Raw genomic sequence first — 20,951 nt, forward strand, 5'->3', positions numbered from 1 at the left:
AATATAAGGGGTTAACTCTAAGGGTAGTTACTAGTATAAATTAGATAAATTTACTAAGGATTTATAGTACTAGTTTTTCTCTACTTATAGTTCTTCTAGTAGCGTGCTAAGAGTTTCTAAAGTGTAGGTAGTAGTATAGGTATTAGTAGTTAGGCCTGCTAAGCTCTAAGGCTTTACTTACTAAGGTTCTACTAGGCCTAGCCTATTATAATATAAAGTATTATTTATAAAGTTCTATAATAAAGAAGCCTATAATAGTAATAAGTTAAGTAGTATAGATATTTAATTTTTTACTATATACTTTTTTATTAATAGTAAGTAATCTATATTATTTATAATAGAGCTATAGGTATAAATATTTCTTTTTAAATCTAGTATTTTTTAAGTAGTTTAACTACTTTATAGCTTACTCTTTTCTAAACTTTTTATTAAGCTTAAACTTAGTAACTAATATTATAAAGTTAATATAGCAGTCTACTAAATACTTTATAAAAAATAATAATATATAACTATACTAACTTTTACTATAGTTAGTATATAGAGTCTTTACCTCTCTTAAAAATTATATAGGATATTACTATTATTAGTACTTAGTATCTAGAATTATAGTATAAGGCTAATAAAGTAGATCTTATTTAATATAAAGTATTAATTATTAAATTATCTCTAGGTATATTATTTACTATTATAAACTTTTAGGTATTTATATATAGTTAAGTTTATTAGTATTTCTTATATTAAAGTAAGAGCTATAATAATAGATATAACTTATATAATAGCTTAAGTAAATACTACTTACTAACTACTATTATATAAAGTTTTTCTTTTTATAACCTTAATAAATACTATTTAAATAAGTAGGTTTAAGTAGCTAATATCTTTAGAATTATAGGTATTTTTACTATAACTAAATATTACTATAGCTTAGCCTATATATATATAACCTTACTTTTATATACCTTTACTTACTTTAACTTATTTATACTTATTTATTAACTTTAACCTTTTAATTTATTTAATTTAGAAATAGCTATTTTTAATTATATTCTTTATTATTTATAGTTTTTATATTTTATTTAAATAGTAATTAATTAGTTACTACTTACCTTTATACCTATACTAATCCTAATTACTTTTCTACTTACAGTAATAAGTATAAAAACCTTTACTACTATCTTTTATATAATAGTATTTACTATATATTTTACTTACTTTACTTTATAAGCTAACTTTAATCTAACTTTCTACTTTTAGTATTAATAATACTAATTATAGTTTATAAAATAACTATATTAATAGCTACTAATAAGTCTCTTTTAACTATATATTTATATATAATAATAGAGTAGGTTCTTTTATAGCTTTAAATAAAGTAAGCTTAGATATAGCTATACTACTAATACTTAATACTCTTAAAACTATAGTATACTTTTAATAGTAACTTTAAACTATTTTAGTTAGAACTTACTTTTTTTTATTTAATATATACTACTATAATATCTTTACTTTAGGTATTTTATATAGTTTAAATAGTATCTGTAAGGGCACTATAAATAGGTAATTAAGATATAGGATAAATAGGTGTTTATTAAGAGATTAGATAAATCCTTAGGGTATAAGCCCTAGAGATTTGTAAGTACTATATACTAGAGCTCTAAGGGCCTTACGCCCTTAGCTTAGAGGTCTACTAAAAGTAGGCTAATAGGAGCTTAGATAGAAATACCTATAATAGAGCCTCCTCTCTTCTTATAGTTTATCTTAAACTACTAGAATTTTTAGAGTAGATAAATAGGTATTTAATTTACGTAGTTACCTTAATTAAACTCTATAAAAACCTCTTATAGAGGGAAAATAGTTTAGAAGAAATTTAGTACTAAATTATTTAAGTTTTCTCTAGGCTAGTCTTTAGATCTAGCCTAAGGGTCTACTGTACTAGGCCTACGTCTTTATTACTAAGTCTTTATAACTTTAGTAAGCGTAGCCTAGTTTATTATAGGTAACTACTAGGCCTCTATAGAGGGTCCTATTTGCTATTATCTCTAGATTATAATCCTTAGAGGTATAGTTATACTTACTGTATATTATTATTAGTAACTTTGCGTTTGTAAGTTTTACTTTATTAGGTACCTATTAACTATATAGATAGTTTATTAGGCTCTATTACTTCTCTAGCCCTGTTCTAGGGGCTTTATAATATATAATTATATAAAGTAAGAGCTTAATATAGAGTTTACTTATAATAATTTATTATTTACTTACTCTATTATTATAGTTAGTATTTACGCTAACTTACGTAATTATTTATAAGCTAGCGTTATTCTTATAAGGTATATTACTAGTAGCCTTTTTAGAGGTTTATCCTGTGTAGGCAGTGCTTACTTTAATATTAGTACCTATTATACTCTCTATAGGGTTTGTAACTATAGTTTCCTTATAGGAGTCTATTAGCTCTTTATAAGTAGTTTACTAGGTATAGTCTTAGTGTCTTAGATAGTATTTATTATTTATTTATATTATAATAACTTTTTATAGTTATTAGTGTACGTAAAGTAAGGTAAAGCAGTATAGTATTATAGTAGTCCTAAAGGGCCTATATACGCGTACTAAATAGGTATAAAATACCTATATATTGCCTTATAACTCTAATATTACTATAATAACCTTCTTTTTATTAACTTACTATGCTTCTGCCTTTCTATATTAGTAATATATCTTTACCTAAGTAGATCTACTAGCTCTCTACTAGTATAGCCTCTTAGCCTACCCTTACTTACTTCTAGTATATAGGCTGTATTAACTTTCTTACTACTACCTCCTAAAAGTGCCTTTCTAATAGTACTATTATATTATTTTTTAAGCTATAGTAGAGTAATAAGCTGTACTATAAATATAAGGCTAGTTAGGGTATTTATAGTAGTTATTCTAATACTAAGACTAGAGGTTATACTAAGGTAAGTTTCCTATTCTATTTTATCTATACCTTATCTATTACTAACCCTAATAGATCCTACCTAAGTTTTATTATACTATTAACGTCCTTAACTACTACTTTAAGTATACCTTATATAAGACTTAGGAGTTTACTAGCTTTATATTTACTACTAACTCTAATATACTCTTTATAGATAACTAGGTATAGACTAACTAGGTAAATACTTATACCTATACTAAGGCTTATTATAAGAGTTTCTTTAAGTATAATTATACTAAGTGCTATACTATTACTAATAGCAGTCTCTCTACTATAGCTTTTAGTTAGGCTTATTAAGTTTCTACTTAGTATAACTTAGAGTAATATAAGGTTAGTCTACTATTATTTTAGTATCTTTCTATTACTAATCTATTCTAGTTAGGTCTTAGTACTACTAGCCTATATTATCCTAATAATATTATTATTTATACTCTTATAGAGGCTTACTTTCTATATAATAGTACTTCTAAGAATATTAACTAGCACTTCTACTACTATAGTACTAATATTTCTAATACTAAGAAGAAGGAGATTCTATTCTTACTATTACCCTAGAAGTATCTTTATTTAGTAGCTCTCTATACTCCTAGTTAGAAGGTAGCTAGTAGTACTTCTAGAAAGGCTTCTACTACTAGCTCTTCTAGTTTTCTAATAGCTAAGTATAACTCTAGCAGTATTAGTTCTAACTCTATAGTATTCTAATAGGTAACTATAAAGGTTCTTTTAGTTAATATATATTTTAGTTTCTTTAGATAGTATAAGAAATAATAATTATAATTTTCTATCTTTACTAAGGCCTATATTATTTTATACTAGTTTATAATTTTAGTTTTAGAGGTAATTATTATACTATAGCTTTAGCTTTCTTTTTCTCTTTTCTTTTAGACGTTCTTTCTAGAACGTCCTTATTTCTGCCTTAGCAGATTATTAACTTCTAGATCTAGTAGGGCTTCTACCTTCTACCTACGTCTCTTAGGTAGCCTATAGGTACCCTAAGATATATCTTATAGGTTTACTAGATAGTCTTAGAAGATTTTATTATAGTAATTAAGATTTTTAAGTAGTTCTTAGGTAGTATCTTTATTAGACTAACCTAGTTACTTTACTCTATACTTCTACTCTTAGGTAGTAGTATTATAGTGTTCTATAATTTCTTTAACCTTATACCTATCTTTAGGTAAGGTATTCTTTAGAAGTTATATAGGCCTTAGCTAGAAGCCTTTTTTAGTAAGAGGTTCCTGCTATAGTTTAAGTAATAATATATTAAATACTAGATATATATACTTTATAGAGAGTAGCAGTACTAGTTTATAAGCTAATTTCCTAATGCGCTTTATAATTATAAAGGGCCTAAAGTACCTAGTATTAAATTTCTTTAAAGGCTACCTAGTAGTAATATTTTTTACTTAGAGAAGTACCTACTTACCTTTAGTATAGTATTTCTTAGAGTGCTTAGTATTATACTATTTTATTATACTCTTCTAGGTATACTTAAGGCTCTGCTTTGCTTCTTCCTATATTTCTTACTATTAAGTAAGTTTTCTAGTAACTTACTAGCAAAGCTTTAGTACCTTTATATTCTTATTCTAGACTTTAGAAGGTTACCTTAACTAGTACTTATTTAGAATTCTATTAAAGCCTTTTAGGTTTAACCTAAATACTACCTTAATAGAGTATTCTTTATATATAAAGTATACTTTAGAGTTATACGCGTATTTAGTATATAGTAATAATAGAACCTAGTTATTCTACTTATAGTTTATATAGATACGTAGGTATATTTTAAGCTCCTAGTTTAGCCTTTTAGTCTAACTATTAGTCTAGGGGTAGAATACTGTGCTTAGGTAATAGTTAATTTTAAGGTAGTAGTATATATCTAACTAGAATTAACTAGTAAACACTAAGCTATAATCTAATAGTAGGGTGTCTAGAAGTTCTTATTTTAAGAATACTTATTTAAAAAGTAGTTTAGCTACTCTTTAAGATAAGATTATTTTAGTTATAAAGAGGTAGCAGATATACTTACTAAACCTATTTACTAATACTAGAATTAAATTATATATATTCCCTAGGTTGTTTTTTAACTTAGGTAAGTTAGTAATAAAGTCTAAGGAGTAATATTACTACGCTGTGTTAGGTATAGAGAAAGGTACTAGTATCCTCTATAGCTTATACTGTTAAATCTTATTTAACTAATAAGTAGTATACCTTTTAATATATTTATAGATATCTAGTTTAAGGTATAGCTAGTAATACTTCCTTATAAGAAGATCTCTAGTCTTTTTAACTCTATAGTAACCTTCTATAGGATTATTATAGTTCCTTATAAGTATATTTTAGTATAGAGTAATATTATTAGGAATTTATACTTTCCTACTTCTATATAGGATACTACTAGAGTTAACTTTCTATAAGGTAGTACTCTTAATTACTCTACTATCTCTTTATATTACTAGCGCTTTATTTATAAGATAGGCCTTATCTTATTCTTAAACCTATCTAATAAAATTAGAAAGCTATTCTAGAATTTCTAGTATATAAGTGTTTTCTCCTTATACAGCTTTATTTATAAGGTATATAGAGGCTAGGACCTAATTATTAAGCTTATAGTCTAATACTATAGCTATATTAAAGTTCTACTTCTAAGCTTTAAATAATTTAGATTAACCCTAACTATTATAGCTTATAAAAGGGCTGTTAAGAGCTAAGAGTAGTATACTACTAGTAGCTAAACTACTATTAAGAAATTCCTATTTAGGAACTGTTTTAGAGGGTTAATAGAGCTGTACTAGCCTACCTCTAGAGTAGTCTTCTACTAAAATTACCTAATTAATTAGTTAAGCCTTAGACTTTTAAAGAGTCTATATTTAAAGCTTCTATTAAAGTGTAGGTAATATTATATTATAAAGTACCTATTATTCTCTAACTATAAGGCCTTATATATAGTTAGAGTATTTTAAGGGACTATTAGCTAAGTTCTCTAGTTCTAGCTTATATTTAACTTTAAAGTTAAATTAAGCTAGCTTTTTTACCTAATTTACTTATTTAGAGGAGAGTTCCTTTATAGTTATAAAGTACTAAAGGTTATTATAATTAAAAAGAACTTAGATTATTAATAGAGTATATTTAAGGTAGTATTTCTACTACCTAAATAATTCTATAATTGCAGAAAGCTCCTTATTATATATATACTATTAAATTAATAGGCTAGTAAACTTATAGCTCTAGAACACTACTAGCTTCTAATAAAAGTTAGTTACTAGCTTAGATATTTAGAGCTAAAGTAAGATTACTGCTATAGTAAAGTCTAATACGTTAGTTAAGACTATTACTAGCTTTACTAGATTAAAGTGCTAGAGTATAGAGGCTTCTATAAACTTTAATTAGATAGAGAGAAAGGCCTTATAAACCTTATTAGGCTAACTCTATAGTTAATACTATTTTATTAAACTCTTTTAAGTTTTTTTTAGGTTTTTCTTTTCTTTCCTATCTACGCTAGCTTCTGTAGGAGCTAGTACTAGAAACTAGGTAGCTATTATATAGTCTACTAGTAGGTATATAATACTAAAGTAGTTATAGATAAATCTTCTATAGAAGTTTATAAAACCTAAGAATACTTAGATATTCTTATATTCCTTAGGCTCTAGCTACTCTCTAATAGTTTATACCCTTACTAGGTCTATAACTATACTACTAGAAGTAACTATAAAGCCTAGAAACTCTATAGATTTTGTTAAAAAAACGTATTTACTTACCTTATAGTATAAGCCTTACTTAATAAGCCTATTAAGAATCTCCTTAATATAGGTATTATAATCTTTCTTATTCTTAAAGTAGATTAAGATGTTATCTTGATATACTACGTAGGTATAATCTACTAGGCTACCTAAGGCTTTATAGATATAGAATTAGAATATTACTAGTATATTTACTAATCTAAAGAGTATAACTAGGTACTTAAAATAGCTATACCTTATTTTAAAGGCTATCTTCTACTTATTACTCTCTCTAATTTATAGCCTATAATAGGCTTTACAGAGGTTAAGCTTAGAGAAGATAGCTACCTTTAATAATTAATCTAATATCTTACCTATAAGTAGAATAAAGTATTAATTCTTAATTATAACTTTGTTTAGTCTATAATAGTTTACGTAAAGTCTTATTATTTTATTAGCTTTTAGTATAAAGAGGATTAGAGCACCTATAGGTAATTTACTAGAATAAATCTATTCTTTCTCCTAGGCTGTATTAAAGTAGTTCTGTAGGATTTCTAGCTTACAGCTAAAGAGGTTATAGATAAAGAGATTTAAAACCTTAGTCCTTAGCTCTAAGTTAATAGAGTAATTATACTCCTTATTAGGTTAAAGTATACCTACTTAATACTTACTAAATATAAGCTACTTATAGTATAGCTTCTTTAGTATAAATTTTAATTTATTTAGATTAGGTATATTATCTTTAACTACTAGATATAGAGTATCTATCTTAATATTATTAGTTAGGATATAGGCTACACCTAAAGGCAGTCTAGCCTAATTAGAGTTCTTATTATATATACTAGTAACTATTTAATAGGCTACTATTTCTAGTAGCTAGGCTAAGTCTAGATAGTTCTATATATAGTAGTAAAGATAATTAATAATCTCTAAGGACTTATTTTTTAACTAGAAAATCTTCTTTTAGTAATAGTACTCTATATCTTAAACTATATCTCCTTCTAGTTATACTCTACCTATAGGCGTAGGCATTCTAAGATCTCTTTATAGAAGTTTCTTACGTAGGGCTTTCTAGCTACTAGGTAGAAGCTTATATACTAGATTACTAGGGTAAAGAATATATACTCTTTTTTCTAGACTTATATTATTTAGTAGTTATTTTATAAAAAGTAACTAAATTCTATTAGTATTATCTGCTTACTATTTAAACTTACTTATTAAGAAGTAGATCTTTAGATCTACCTTTTATAGCTAAGGGTACTCTAGTATAAGGTTATAACCTATAAAGTTTACTGCTTAGAATATTTAAGGGCCTACTTCTTTAGTAGTTTCTCTTATATTACTATATAAGAGTATAAGTTTATATAGTTTAAGAATATTTAAATAGTTACTATTAATAAAGCTTACTACTAGCTTCTAATAAAATAGATTATAAAGAAGATTCCTCTCCTTAACTATATATTAGTTAATAATATTAATCTCTATACCTAAGTTATATAGTATATAGAGAAGTATTATAGACCTATTAGACCCTTATAAGATTATAGTAACTTTAATATAAGTTTATTTCTCTTTTAACTCTAGCCCTAGCTATAATTAGAAAAGATTTATAATTAGGGCTTCTCTTTTCTTAGGCCTTAGCTCTTTAAGTCTTAAAGTTAGTTAGTATTAGTTTTCTAATTTAGTTTCTACTAACTCTTTTCTTTATTATTTTAATTATTACTAGTATTTACTACTTACCTACTACTCTAGTTCTAGGCCTAAAGCAGGGTACTAGTAAATTAGTTCTAGTACTATCTTAAAGGTTTAGAGTTATATCTTTTCTTATAGCTACCTTAAGTTAAAGAGGTAGCTATTTATTTAGGCTTTATAGAGTCTAATAGTTTTAACTCTATCTTTATACTTATAGTAGTCTCTATATTATAGAGAGCCTACTTAAACTCTAACTATTTAGTAATAGTTTCTAATACTCTATTATACTAAATCTCTTATTAATAAGCCTTAGGGGCCTTTACCTATACTAAGAAGATCTTTAACTTATTATCTATACTACTATTTATAAGCTTAAAGAAGCTTTAATAAAGTAAAAATTCCCTATAGTTTAGGTATAGTAAGAATATATTAACTAAGTTATTAGTATACTACTTAAAGTTCTAAAACTTTAAGTAGTTTTTATACTATATAAAAACTAGGTCTTATACTAGCTTCTACTCCTCTATACAGATATTAGCCTAAGTATAGATTACCCTCTTATTAATCTTTTATTAGATTAATTCTTAGTATACTCTATATTAGATAGTACCTATTACCTAGTAGGTTCTAGTTATAAAGTCCTTTAGTACCTAGGTATACTTAAATACTATATCTATATCCTTAACCTACTAATCTACTTATTAGAAGGTAAGAATACAGAATTCTATACCTAATTTAGGCTTAGAGTTTACTATATTAAGTACTCTAATTAGCTTTTCTACTATGTTAGATACTAACTAGAAAGGCTCTACTAAGGTAGTAGAGTATCCTAGGCCTAAAAGCTATAAGGTAACTTAGAGGTATCTTTCTAGAATTATAATATATTCTAGGCTAGCGCCTTAAAGTTATTCTTTTAGAAGCCTATCTAAGATTAATTAAATATACTACTTACTACTTAGTAAGGCTGCTTATATATAGACTCTTAGAGGTAATTTCTAAAAAGGTTATAAAATACTAAACTAGTAGATTACCTCTAAAACTTTATTAATACTACTTCTTAGCTATATTCTAGAGAGAAGTACGTAGCTTATTTCCTTAAGTAGCTAGTTCTCTATTAGAAAGTAAGTTACTTCCTACTTAGAAATTTCTTCTTCTTTATCTAGGCTCTCTACGTCTTTAACGTAGGTAGCTAGGCCTTACTTTAGAGCTAAGTTACTTTTAGTCTTAGATAAGGATACTATTAGGCCTTTCTTAGGTATAACGTTTTATTCTCTTTAAGAAGGTATTATTTTTTTATTAAAGAAAATAGCTCCTATTTATCTTAAATTAACTACTCTTTCTAAGAAGAAGTATAAAGGATTTAAATTATAAAGGCACTGTAAATAGGTAATTAAGATATAAGATAAATAGGTATTTATTAAGAGATTAGATAAATCCTTAAAGTATAAGCCCTAGGAATTTATAAGTACTATATACTAGAGCTCTAAGGGCCTTACGCCCTTAGCCTAGAGGTCTACTAAAGGTAGGCCAATAGGAGCTTAGATAGAAATACCTATAACAGTATCCTAGCTATAAATAATTAATATTATATTATTATAAATCTTTAAACTAGTACTAAGTATAGCTATATAGTCTTTATAATATTCTTTTTATATTATACTAATATAGTAGGTTACTTAAGTAATAATACTACTACTTAGTACTTACTTAACTATAGTAGAAACTTAATTATTATACTTTTTACTACTAAGTATAACTCTAATAGTATTATTTTCTAGCCTAGTATATTTAAGTTAAGTAAAAGCTTTTTTATTATTAACTAGTATAAAGTTATATTTTAAGCTACCTATAAATAGTTTATTTATAGTAATATAGCCTTAATATAGTATTTAATCTATTAGGTACTATACTAAAATATATAATTTAGTTAAAGCTTAAAAGAAAAAGGTAGTAATTATATAATAATTATAAATAAAAGTCTATTTTTACTTATTTTACTTTTTTTTGTTTATAAAGATTTCTTATATAGTAGTAATTTAAAAGTAATAAAGTATATAAATCTTTTAATATTAGTATAAATTATCTAGAATATTAGGTAAATTTAGCTAGATATAGTATAAAAGTATAAATTTACCCTTATATATAGTGTAATTTTACCTAACCTAGTGTATTTTATACTAATGCGGTACCTTAGTGTTTCTTATTAGTATTCTAGATAGTTAGAAGCCTGCAGGGTAGTGTAGGAGAAGCTTAGATTATCTTCTTTTGCAAATAGACACATTCTAAAAGTACCTCAAAGCTTAATGTTATAGACTTAAAGAAGGTTTTTGTGTTTACTTAGAAAGATTCCTGTTTGTTACAATTTCTCTCCGCTCTTCTGCCCTTCTTCTACTTTCCAAGACTTTCTACACCTCGACACTAATCCCTCTGATGAAAAACGGAAACAGCGTCTCTACCGTGTTATAGCTATCTTCCGGAAACCGAGGGCACATTGGCCATAGTGAGCTCATGATACAGCTCACCAACAACGAGCTCTCGATTTCAGCTGTTGGATGAGCTCGTGGTTGAGCTTGCATTGTAGGTTCATCCGTCGCCTGTATTCTCACTTCTCCTTCTGATCTCACTCCGCTCACCTCACTGCTCCAATCTCACTTCTCTAACCTCACCGCCTCCAAACCTACCGCTTCTAAAATCTCTCCTCTTATGTCAATCCTCCCACTCGACTTCACCTGCACCACTCCTCCCGTACCGCACCTCTAATTTCGCGGCTGCCAACTTCGCAACTCCCAAGCTCATTCTTCCACCCTCGCAGCATCCAAACACCAATCCAACAACACTAACAATGCCACGACAACTGTACGTGTCTAGCCCTCACGTTGCGCCTCTCTTCCGCACTTTGTATTCCTACAGCTATTTCCCGCCTGCCGTTGCTCATGTTCTAACTCGACTTAGGCCAGCATGGTAGATCTCTCGGCTCCGATTCTCGCCAGCGCCCCCCACAGCCGCTGCCTGTCTCTGCTGGCGTTATCGTAAGCAGGTACCTTGACATCAGAGCTGCTGTCCGAGAAGATGATCGTAAGGCCGGAGACCCACGCCAATAATACCCGTTTGTCCCCGTCACCGCCAGCGCTCCCCTCCCGTCCATTCTCAAAAACACCGGAGGTCCGCATTATATACCCACGTTTGGAAACAACAGCATGATGTCATCGTTCACACACTCGGTCGATGATCTGGATGTGGAAGGTTACGAGATCGTACCCATCGGCCATATCATTTTCGAGCCAACCATGCCTATGACGCCCTCGGAGACCGATCTCCCTATCGTTGTGCAAGACGGCGAGCAGGTCCCCCACGTTGTCTATGCTGAGGCTCTGCGCGACAACAACGGTGGTGTTGGCGTCGACTATGACAATCGTATCGTCGTCCGCCTCCGTACAGTTGGCTTCCGACCCGACGGAAAATCGTTCGCGTCCAGCACCCACCTCAAGAATGGCCGCCAGTACACTGGTGTTGTTGTCGCTGACTGGAGCATCCTGTTGGGAGATGCATTTGTGCCCAGCATACAAATGCAGAAGACGACAATGCGCAGCGTCTACAGCCAGGTCCTCCGTCATGTCGTCGATGACCTGTTGGTGCACGAGTGGTAATGGTGGGGGCTGCATGTAGTGTTTGGTTGACTATACTTCACATCTGCAATTATGATGGTGTGTATGGTGGCATATTTCAATGAAGCTGGGAATCTATTTCAATGAAGCTGGTGGTATATTTCAATGAAGCTGGGGATCTATTTCAATGAAGCTGGCGGCATATGACAACGAAGCTGGCGGCATGTTTCACAGACAACATCGAGCATGCTCCATATCTTCATAGCGACAAAGAATGTATTCCATGTCTCCAACAACAGCTACTATGCTAACGCTACTCTGTTGAGTATGAAGTCACAAATATCATCATGATGTGAAGCGCCACCACAGCCCGATCCCACATGTAGCCTACGCTTGTTCCTGCTCCCTCGCACGCCGACAGACCCGTAGATGGCGGTCGTATGACACTGATCCCTCAAACACCAAACCACACGGTCTGCAGGACCCACCAAAAGACCCGCTCGCTGCAGCACCGCCCATCGGAGTCTGCACCCGGTGGCTGGACACATGAGAGTGTGTCTTGGCGTAGTCCGAACTGCTGCCGTCGATGATCAGGACGATACCGCAGGCCCCACACTTCACATTCGACAACAGCCTTCGCTCCGCAGAACCCTCTACACCAAGGGAGACCATGTATCGAACAACCTCTCCAAGTCCGTGCTTGTCGGCTAACGCCTGAGCACAGCTAACCGAAAGATAGATCCTGAGGTCAGTAACTGCAAGAGTTAGCAGGGCACATGCAGTTGTCGCGGACAGGAACACAGCCTAACTTACTGTCGTCCACTATCACCCTTGCACCTTCAGTCTGTTTCAAGAGTGCCCCCAACTATTGTTTGGTCCGAGAATGCTGGGCCGGCAGAATAGTTCGAAAGAGTGGCACTGCACGTATAGCATCCGACTCGAAATAATAACGAAGGCGATTTCCGGCATAGTTTAGTATCACTTGTTTATTGTCTTCCATGATAGCCAGATTTCCTTCCAACAGTGCTGCGTCGTAGACTCTCGGAGTTATTGGTGCTCCTATGTAGTTGAGGTCTTCGGGCTGACCAGGAGCTGGCGACGGTGATGGTGCGTTGGCTTTCTTCTTCTTCTTCGCAGCGGACGGTCGGACTTCGAGATCGTTGTCATCCTCGTCGTCGGAGATGACTGGCCTTCGCCTACCAGGGCGCAGCACCCTTGAGCTTCCTTCTGGCAATGTCAATGCTGCACCTTCCCGTGAATTGGTAGTGGAAGTTGATACCCCCTTTGGCGCTGGTTTGGTCGAGGGTCCCTTCCGTGTCATGGTTGCTGAGAGCCCTTTCGGCGTCGCGGCTGCTGCTGTCCAGTCATGCATGGCTGACTGCTCAGCTTCGAACAAGTCGGCTATTTCGAGCATCGGGACGAAATCGTCGTCTTGCTCGCGACCTTGAGGCACGATGGTGGAAAAAACACGTTGTAGTGAGGACGGTTTGGCATGACGAGCCTTTTTCGGGCATTTTGTGGCTGTGTGGGGAGGGGATGCGGTCTCATGACAGTACCAGCATGCTTTGTCCTGTGTGAGTTGGGTTTTCAGGGCAGCTGACATTGTCGTGTACGGCCCGACATGGCCAGACGTCTTGGGTCGTGGTGTCGGGGCACCGCTCGCTGCCAGGACCATGCTCGCCAGGGTGCAGTGAAATCATGCAACAGCTGGACAACTACAACTAAGTTTAGTGTAGGAGTCTTGTGCCTGTATTGAGAGCAGTATATGCCTTGCGTACGCTTCAACAACTTTTGATTGTGTAATTTTGCGGCTTGTAGGAGCCACAAAGGATGTAGCTTACTTCCCGCTTTTACAGTTGACGAAGAGAGTACGAGGTGTAGCCGCGTCATGTACTGTGTGGGTGTCCGGTGTCCCGAACGTGTATGGTGCCGTGAAAGCAATTGAAGCGGCGAAGGTCGCTGAGGCGGGGGGGGGGGGTACCTGGGGCGGTGAGAGTTCCTGGAGCGGGGAGGCCTGGATGAACGGAGAGGCCCGGGGGAGCGGATAGGCCTGGAGCAGCGAAGCGGCTGGGGGGAGCAGATAGACTTGGATGAGCGAAGAGGCCGGGGGGGGCAGGTAGGCCTGGAGCAGCCAAAGTATCTGCTGCCGTGAAGGTGCCTAATGCGGATCGTGTGGAGATGACCGAAGTTGGCCGCATTTGTGCATATGCGTGAACAGGGAGAGTATTTGTCGTTGACGTGTTGTCTTTCGATCGGATAACGAGGACCCCAGTTGCAATGAGGTCTTGGATAACAGGGAACATGACTTTCTGTTTTGCTTTGAGACCCGCATTCTTGCCAATTAAACCCCTTGTCATCCAATTGCAGTAGTAAAAAGCTTTTTGCTCCTCTCATGTCCTCAAATTGGAGCGTTGCGAGTGATGATATCTCAGTCCTCAAGCATTTCTGAATGCATTGCAACGCTGTACGTGCATATCAGCAAGGTAAAGGACGACACGGTGATTGATAAATGTGGAAAGAGCTGTGCATCGTGTGCGACCGAAGAAAGGATCGGTGAGGTGGGGATGCAGGTGAACAAGGGGGACTCTCTTACATCTGTCTCGGGCGGTTGTCTTGTTTTCGGTCGTCATCTTGTTATGGTTTTGGTGAGGGGCCGAGCGGGGATGACAGCAGCGGTGGGGTCTGACGCGACGGGCAGGCGGATCGACACGAGTGGTGAAGTCAGACAGGCAAGCTACGAAGTCAGACTCGAGCGCAGATGTGAAGACTGGGTGAGGATTTACCAAGACAGGTGAGCTGGACCAGTGCGAGTGTTGACGGAAGGACTGTGAGGTCAGTGACGAGGACTGGTAGGAGGATCGGCGAGGATTGGTGTGAGGATGGGGTCAGAGGCGAGGATTGGCGTGAGGATAGAGTCAGAGGCGAGGATTGAAGAGAGATGGTTGATGAGAGGGTTGGCGTAAGGTAAACGAGGTTAAATAAAGACCGATGTGAGCACTGACGTCAGATGATGTGTGTGTGAGGCATGCAGATGGGGGCAAACGCGAAGGAGAGATTGGCGTCAGCCAGTCAAACGCCGACTGAAGTGAGAGCAGGCGATACCAACACGAATGAGAGGAAATCCCGCTCGGTCGTTCCTGGACGCGTGAGGTCAAATACAACCCGACATAAGATAGGAGAATGAAATCTTACTCAGCCGCTCCTGCCCCTACTTCGACAACTCGGATCATTCTGGTCTAGCGCAGCTGATGACGGCGCGCCGTTTATAAACCTCCTTGATGCTCCCACCGATTTGTCTTCTTCTTCTTCACCGCCCGGTCGCTTTTCCTCCGGTATGACATGCCGCGTCGTTGCAAAATCAGCGAAGGTTCGATTGAGCCTGGCCCTTGTGCCGTCTTGCCATTGCTCTTTGGTTCAAGCAGCCGGGAGTGGGGGCGAGGATATGAAGTGCTGGATGGGTTGAGCGACGTGGGGACAGACACGACAACTTATATAGAACAATCATGTCATCACACCTGGGTTATCACACCCAAGTCATTGTAAACCTGGAGTGGCAAACTGTGTCAAGGTTATCATATGCACTGCGAATCTACCTACGCCCCATCTCTGCTTGACGGCCTCAGCCAAAGCTGTCACGAAGATAACAAGTATCCGGGAGAGTGCGATTGCGTCGTCATCAGATACGTGGGTCTTGAAGGCTTGTGTGTGAACGACGGATTGTGCTTTGTCGATGTTGACCTGCGAAGAACAACACCGCGGGGATGAGGGTAGACGAGCCGTCCTGGTACTCGATGTAGAGCGCGTAACGATCCTGTATAATCTCACCTTTGGGACACGCCCGCTGCATCAGCACCGACTCGTCGTCGTGTGAGGATATCAGCTTCACGGGCATGACCAGTTTCATCCCATACGCGGACCCAGCTGCCGATAGCGCCCCAGCAATGAGGGCGAGTGAGTCAGCCCTGCAGGCTATGTCGTGGAGCTTTCTGCACATCCGCATATTGACATCACTATGACTGCCTATGCTGTCTCTGTATATGGTGTTAAGATCATAAACAGCGCGAGCAATCTCCACGACAGAGTCTAGACTATACGTGTTCGCCGCATACTCGTCTACACTGCTTAAGTCGAACGACAGCGTAAGTGGCGTGTCATGACATGTGCGAGGACTGGTTTTGGTTCCCTGGGATGCTGCATGTCGTCCAGCACTCCGACTCCCGCGAAGTCCCCTTGGTGTTCCGTGTCGCTGAGACATGGTATAGGATGTGTCCAGTCTGCTCGGTCTAGGGGAAACGTCTTGTGGTGTGGTTGATATGCGATCTCGCCCCACAGAGATGCGAGCTTCTCGCGGGCCTGTGATGTACTCAGCTCTTCCTCTTCATTTAGCCGACGCCTGACTCTTGGTGATTGGGAGTCCGCTCGAGTCCTCTTGTGTCCAGATTGTGACCCGTCCATGTCTTGCGTGATGATCTACTCTCTAACATCTGTCTCAGGCGGTCGTCTTGTTGTCGGTCGTTATTCTGTTACGGCCTTAGCAAGGGGCCGAGCGGGATGACAGCAGCGGCGAGGTCTGACGCAGCGGGCAGGCGGATGGTTAACATGAGGGAAGGCGAGCTGGGAGGTCAGACTCGAGTCTTGATGTGAGAACTGGGCGAGGACTTACACGATGCCGATGAGCTGGACTGGTGCGAATGTTGGTGCGTGGATTGTGAGGTCAGAGGTGAGGACTGATGTAAGAGATGACGTGAGGCATGGAGTTATAGGCGAGGATTGATGAGAGGGTTGGCGTGAGGTATGGAGGTGAAATGAGGACCGATATGAGATATGAGCACTGACGTCAGATAAGACTGGAAACAGTTTATATAATAGTAAGTACCTAATCTCACTCCAAACAAAAACAAGAGATTCTCCCGTGCCTATAGAGTAAGAATAGTCCCAACGTCTTCGATCTAGTAACGCTTTGCCGCTCTCTCATAGTCTAGGATAACAATGTTCTCAATTCCTCTGGTACTAAGAATACTCACTGGGTAGAGGATTATCCGCCTCTTGCGTGACGATGTCAATGTCGTTTCCGTTGTGTAGCTAGCCACCGAGTTCTTCATTTATGTACGTAGCCTCACGTAGGACTAAGCCTCACCCGTCGCCGCAGCTCTCATGATCGCATACGCGCCATCTCAAATGTCTGTTCAGGATACAGATCTGGGACAATCTCGAACAGAACAAGAACAAGGTATTCTTTCCATCAAAAATTGTATAGTTGCGATACGTCTATCACAAAGTTGCTGCACATCTGTGCTATGTAGAACCTTAGAGAAAGATGAACTAGCGCGGTTTCTCAATTCCAAGTGATTAAATGTACGTCCGTTTCTCCGGACCGCTTGATTGGCTGTCGTCCTCCTCTCCAGTTCGCAGCGTAAGCGACGTGGGGTATGACTCGTCGTCGGATAAGACAGTATTGAAGGTCTAGTGAGCACCGACAAAGCCACTGTCCTAAGCATACCCACTTCCCCGAGGGAGATTCCAGCCCTCAATTCCATGGATTTGTAAAACTTTGTCTGGAGGACATCTTTACACAGACCACAAGAGACGCTGTGACTTGTTGACCCTGTTAAGTTTGAGCCCCTGCTTGGCCATTTCAAACTCTTACTCGAGCAGAAAATAGGCTTTGCACGCCCTCTGTATTAGCTCCAAGCCTCGCTACGCCACAAGAGACTAGCGTAGGATGAGAAGGATTCCGAGGGGTATACCGATGAGGGTGTCAAAGAAGGACCGAGACCGAAAACGGAAGACAGAACCGCAACCCCAGATGGTGAAGATCAGCGACGCGTCAGCTTGAAGTTTCGGCGTACCTCCGGAAATATAGCGCATATCGTACAGTTGTTGATAGAACCGTGTGCCCAATAAACCAAAGTCAGAACAAGCAAGACATAGGAGAAAACGGTAAGATTAATGGATGAATTAGGCTTCAATCACCTAAGTAGACTTTCCAAGCCAGGTTCTCCCTTATCGACCCGCGTCGTCGACCCATGCTGTCGATCCAACTCCGCATAGTAGTCATACGAGCTGTTTGGTGTCAGATCCCCCATACTCTCGTGGCTTCCTTGCGCAGTATTGGTAAGATTGCGTTCCGAGTCCTGACTATGGCGCGGAAGCGTAGGATTACGACCAATGACCCGCCCAATAGACGATGAGGCACTGTGTTTAGGTTCATGGTTGGAGCGTTTGGACGATAACTTGCTATGCGATCGATGAAAGACTCTTGGTAGCGCATTCAGTCTTTTTGAACGTGCATCTTGCGGTAGGCTATTGCCTACATTCTTGCCATTGTTGTTGTCGGGCCAGTCGTCCGAACTGGTGAGCTTGATACCTTGTGAGGAGGAGCTGAAACTGCCTTTTGAATTTTCTTCAACGCGGATGATGACCTCGTTGACGACCAGGATTCTGTTGAACGCGAGAGACGTCAAGATGGGCCAGAAGACAGGGACCGAGGCGCATAGGATGGCAATGTTGATTTCGAGGACGGTGAAAAGGTAGATTATGGTCGTGTGGTAGGTCATGTCGATGGTAGGAAACGTGCCAGCACGGGTCATCACAAGGGAGATGACTCTGCCAATAGACACCGCGACCACAACAGTGCCTAGGATGAACAGTGTGATCAGCCCCGCCCTCCTCTTTCCAGCAAGCCGAAGGACCTTCAGGAACGGAATTGGGAGTAGCAGGATCAGTACGTCCAATGCCATATTGCTGGCTGAGTGGGCTGCGTAGGTGGGAAAAAACACGAGCGCATCTTTGGAACCAAAGCCAAAACAGCTGCCTTCAAGGTATATGTTCCAGTTCTTCTCGATTGGGTGGCAGGGGAAAATTGCGATAACGACAAAACTTCCACCCCAGAGAATGGTAAGGACAATCGTGGATATGATGATGCGGCGTGCAAGACGATACTGAGATGTGTTTGTCGAAGCAGCTGTCTCAGCAAAGAGACGTAGATATTGGAAGAGAATTGCCAGTTTGATCAAAGTTGCGCTGGAACAATAGATGACATTGCTGATATAGACGTCCTGTGGTAGCATGTTAGTTGAGAGATACTTTGGGTCTGTGAGGCCATTCGGGGAGGATAAACGTACCTTGAAGTACGAGATTATAAGAGCGCTGTCGAGGGTCCAAAAATGAAGACCCAAACTACCGTTGGTCACTGTCTCTCGTTAGCCGACGAAAGTGACGTGAGATGACAGCACAAACGTACTCATGCAAACAAGAATGTCTCCTGTAGTATTGGAGATAACTGCCAGGCCCAGGAAGATGTCGTCCCATCCCCAGGTGCGATCCCGGAAACGCACCCATAGCCGTAAGCTGATGGCGATGGCAGCGATCAACTACAGGACAGTGTAAGCATATCGTGTCTAAGCCTTTTTGCAAGGACACTGATATACATACCATGAAGGTTATTGTAACCCCCAAGATTGTCTCTGGTCGATTGATGGTAGGTAGATTCGCATTGTCCGGATTCTGACGAGGGTCCGAATACAAGTAGGCCGACACGCCTGACATGATGGCGGTTTTTCTGTCGTTGTTTGTAGTTCCAGTTCGCTATAGTGGCCGTACGAATTAGGTCTCGAAGGAGTGTGAGATGGTAGTGGTAGGACGCCTCAAGTCGACTAGGCACATGATCTGAGCTTTGGCCGACAGTTCGAGGAGTCGAGTAAACCAGAAGAAGACTGAAATCCCAAGTTGCCACCGTACGAGCGACTGTGGGGCAATATAAGTGTAGGTCAACAGCAGACGATCACCTCCCACAAACGTGATGCTTCCTCAACGAGCCTTAAGTCCAAGCCAGCACCGTATGCACGTAGCGTGCCTCGCCACGATCAACCAATTGACCATTCCCCTACCCCCACAGAGAATCGGTGTTTTATCGTTTTAGCTTACCCTGACGCAGGGTGGAGCGGTCATGCATGGTTACTGAGTAGGTAACGGTTGATGGGTTGACGGCCAGGGGCATCCTTGCCCCTGAGTCGAGTGACGTGAACTTAAACACTTCCGCAACGCTTGACCAGCCTGGACAGGTTTCGTCGCTTGCGGCAGCCCCGAAAGAACGAACGATGCAAGCCGCGTCTGTGTGGACAACTTGACTTGCTCTATTGGAAATAGGGTTCCAAACCTGACCAATGAGAAGCAAAAGCAAACTCAATAGACTGTCCAATGATCAGGTCCCCCAAGTATCCCGCTTTACCGCTGTGAAACGATTATTGGAGTAGTGTAGCGAATCCAGCCAGAACATCAAGCCTTACACGTGTGCAGATCAGGTAACTGTAAGGTTGAAAAATCGAACAATTACAAAACATGGCCACGCGGTCCTCAATGCGCGCTTCTCCGCCGCCTCTCATGACAAGAGCACTTGGTCCCAGCTGAAGCCTGCCAGAGTTTGACAACTTCAAGAAGCGGACGTCATGCCGGCTTCTCAACGTTGCCGCTGGCCAAAGACCAACGTCGAAAAAGCAATGGCATGGTTCCGCTAGGGTAGTAGAGTTGACCTACCGGCTCTTATCCCTAACACGGATACTGGCTGAGCTATATCTGGTGGTTCGGCCTTTTTGTCGTGCATGCAGCTTGCGGCCTCGTGGAAGGATTCTGTCTAACCCGATTATCGATGATCCGCAGGTTCGACATGATTGGCGATAACAGTCCCGTGTGTCGACGTCAAAGGAGGTGGTCTTGCACAGGTTCACTAACAGCATCGTCGACGAAGTGTCGGACTAATCATGAACCTCTTTGTGTCTGTAGACTCACGAACTATACGGACCCTTACGAAGCTGGTTCGTAAAAAGCAAATCCAAAAGCAAATTTTCTCCCGAGGACCACCGACGTCATGCATCATGAACCCTGAGGTCGGACCTCCATCCCCGTCGAAAATCAAACAACCTACTTGGAAAAGAATCCTTCTCTCCCCCTTCAAACCGAATCCATCCA

The 20,951-nt window shown here is 38.2% G+C and overlaps 5 protein-coding genes across 5 annotated transcripts; all 5 read right to left on the reverse strand.

Moving 5' to 3' along the window:
* Positions 1 to 11,240: 11,240 nt before the first annotated feature.
* P153DRAFT_142041 (uncharacterized protein) lies at positions 11,241 to 12,206 on the reverse strand. The gene has a single exon (XM_033662113.1). The coding sequence runs from the start codon at positions 12,039 to 12,041 to the stop codon at positions 11,583 to 11,585; it is 459 nt and encodes a 152-aa protein (XP_033518364.1). The 5' UTR covers positions 12,042 to 12,206; the 3' UTR covers positions 11,241 to 11,582.
* Positions 12,207 to 12,371: 165 nt separating this feature from the next.
* On the reverse strand, positions 12,372 to 13,659 carry P153DRAFT_391011 (uncharacterized protein; the record flags this gene model as incomplete). The annotated part of the gene is made up of 3 exons (XM_033670991.1): positions 12,372 to 12,739; positions 12,798 to 12,849; positions 12,904 to 13,659. The coding sequence occupies 3 exons, from the start codon at positions 13,657 to 13,659 to the stop codon at positions 12,372 to 12,374; spliced, it is 1,176 nt and encodes a 391-aa protein (XP_033518365.1).
* Positions 13,660 to 13,870: 211 nt separating this feature from the next.
* P153DRAFT_391012 (uncharacterized protein) lies at positions 13,871 to 14,287 on the reverse strand (the record flags this gene model as incomplete). The annotated part of the gene is made up of 1 exon (XM_033670992.1): positions 13,871 to 14,287. One exon carries the CDS (start codon positions 14,285 to 14,287, stop codon positions 13,871 to 13,873), a length of 417 nt encoding a protein of 138 aa, XP_033518366.1.
* A 1,373-nt stretch (positions 14,288 to 15,660) lies between these two features.
* On the reverse strand, positions 15,661 to 16,239 carry P153DRAFT_361604 (uncharacterized protein; the record flags this gene model as incomplete). Its single annotated transcript, XM_033666996.1, has 1 exon — positions 15,661 to 16,239. The coding sequence occupies one exon, from the start codon at positions 16,237 to 16,239 to the stop codon at positions 15,661 to 15,663; it is 579 nt and encodes a 192-aa protein (XP_033518367.1).
* Positions 16,240 to 17,737: 1,498 nt separating this feature from the next.
* On the reverse strand, positions 17,738 to 19,825 carry P153DRAFT_142057 (uncharacterized protein). The gene is made up of 4 exons (XM_033662114.1): positions 19,419 to 19,825; positions 19,228 to 19,357; positions 19,109 to 19,176; positions 17,738 to 19,042 (listed from the first exon to the last, which is right to left on the reverse strand). Exons 1-4 carry the CDS (start codon positions 19,530 to 19,532, stop codon positions 17,954 to 17,956), a joined length of 1,401 nt encoding a protein of 466 aa, XP_033518368.1. The 5' UTR covers positions 19,533 to 19,825; the 3' UTR covers positions 17,738 to 17,953.
* Between the last annotated feature and the right edge of the window lie 1,126 nt (positions 19,826 to 20,951).

Source organism: Dothidotthia symphoricarpi, assembly GCF_010015815.1.
Source record: "Dothidotthia symphoricarpi CBS 119687 unplaced genomic scaffold P153scaffold_25, whole genome shotgun sequence".
NCBI lineage: Eukaryota > Fungi > Ascomycota > Dothideomycetes > Pleosporales > Dothidotthiaceae > Dothidotthia > Dothidotthia symphoricarpi.

Coding starts and splice junctions, on each gene's coding strand:
- P153DRAFT_142041 (XM_033662113.1), bottom strand. CDS start 12,041: ATGCAGCCCCCACCATTACCACTCGTGCACCAACAGGTCATCGACGAC.
- P153DRAFT_142057 (XM_033662114.1), bottom strand. CDS start 19,532: ATGTCAGGCGTGTCGGCCTACTTGTATTCGGACCCTCGTCAGAATCCG. Junction 19,358..19,418: donor GGGTTACAATAACCTTCATG/GTATGTATATCA, acceptor ACTGTCCTGTAG/TTGATCGCTGCCATCGCCAT. Junction 19,043..19,108: donor TTATAATCTCGTACTTCAAG/GTACGTTTATCC, acceptor ATGCTACCACAG/GACGTCTATATCAGCAATGT.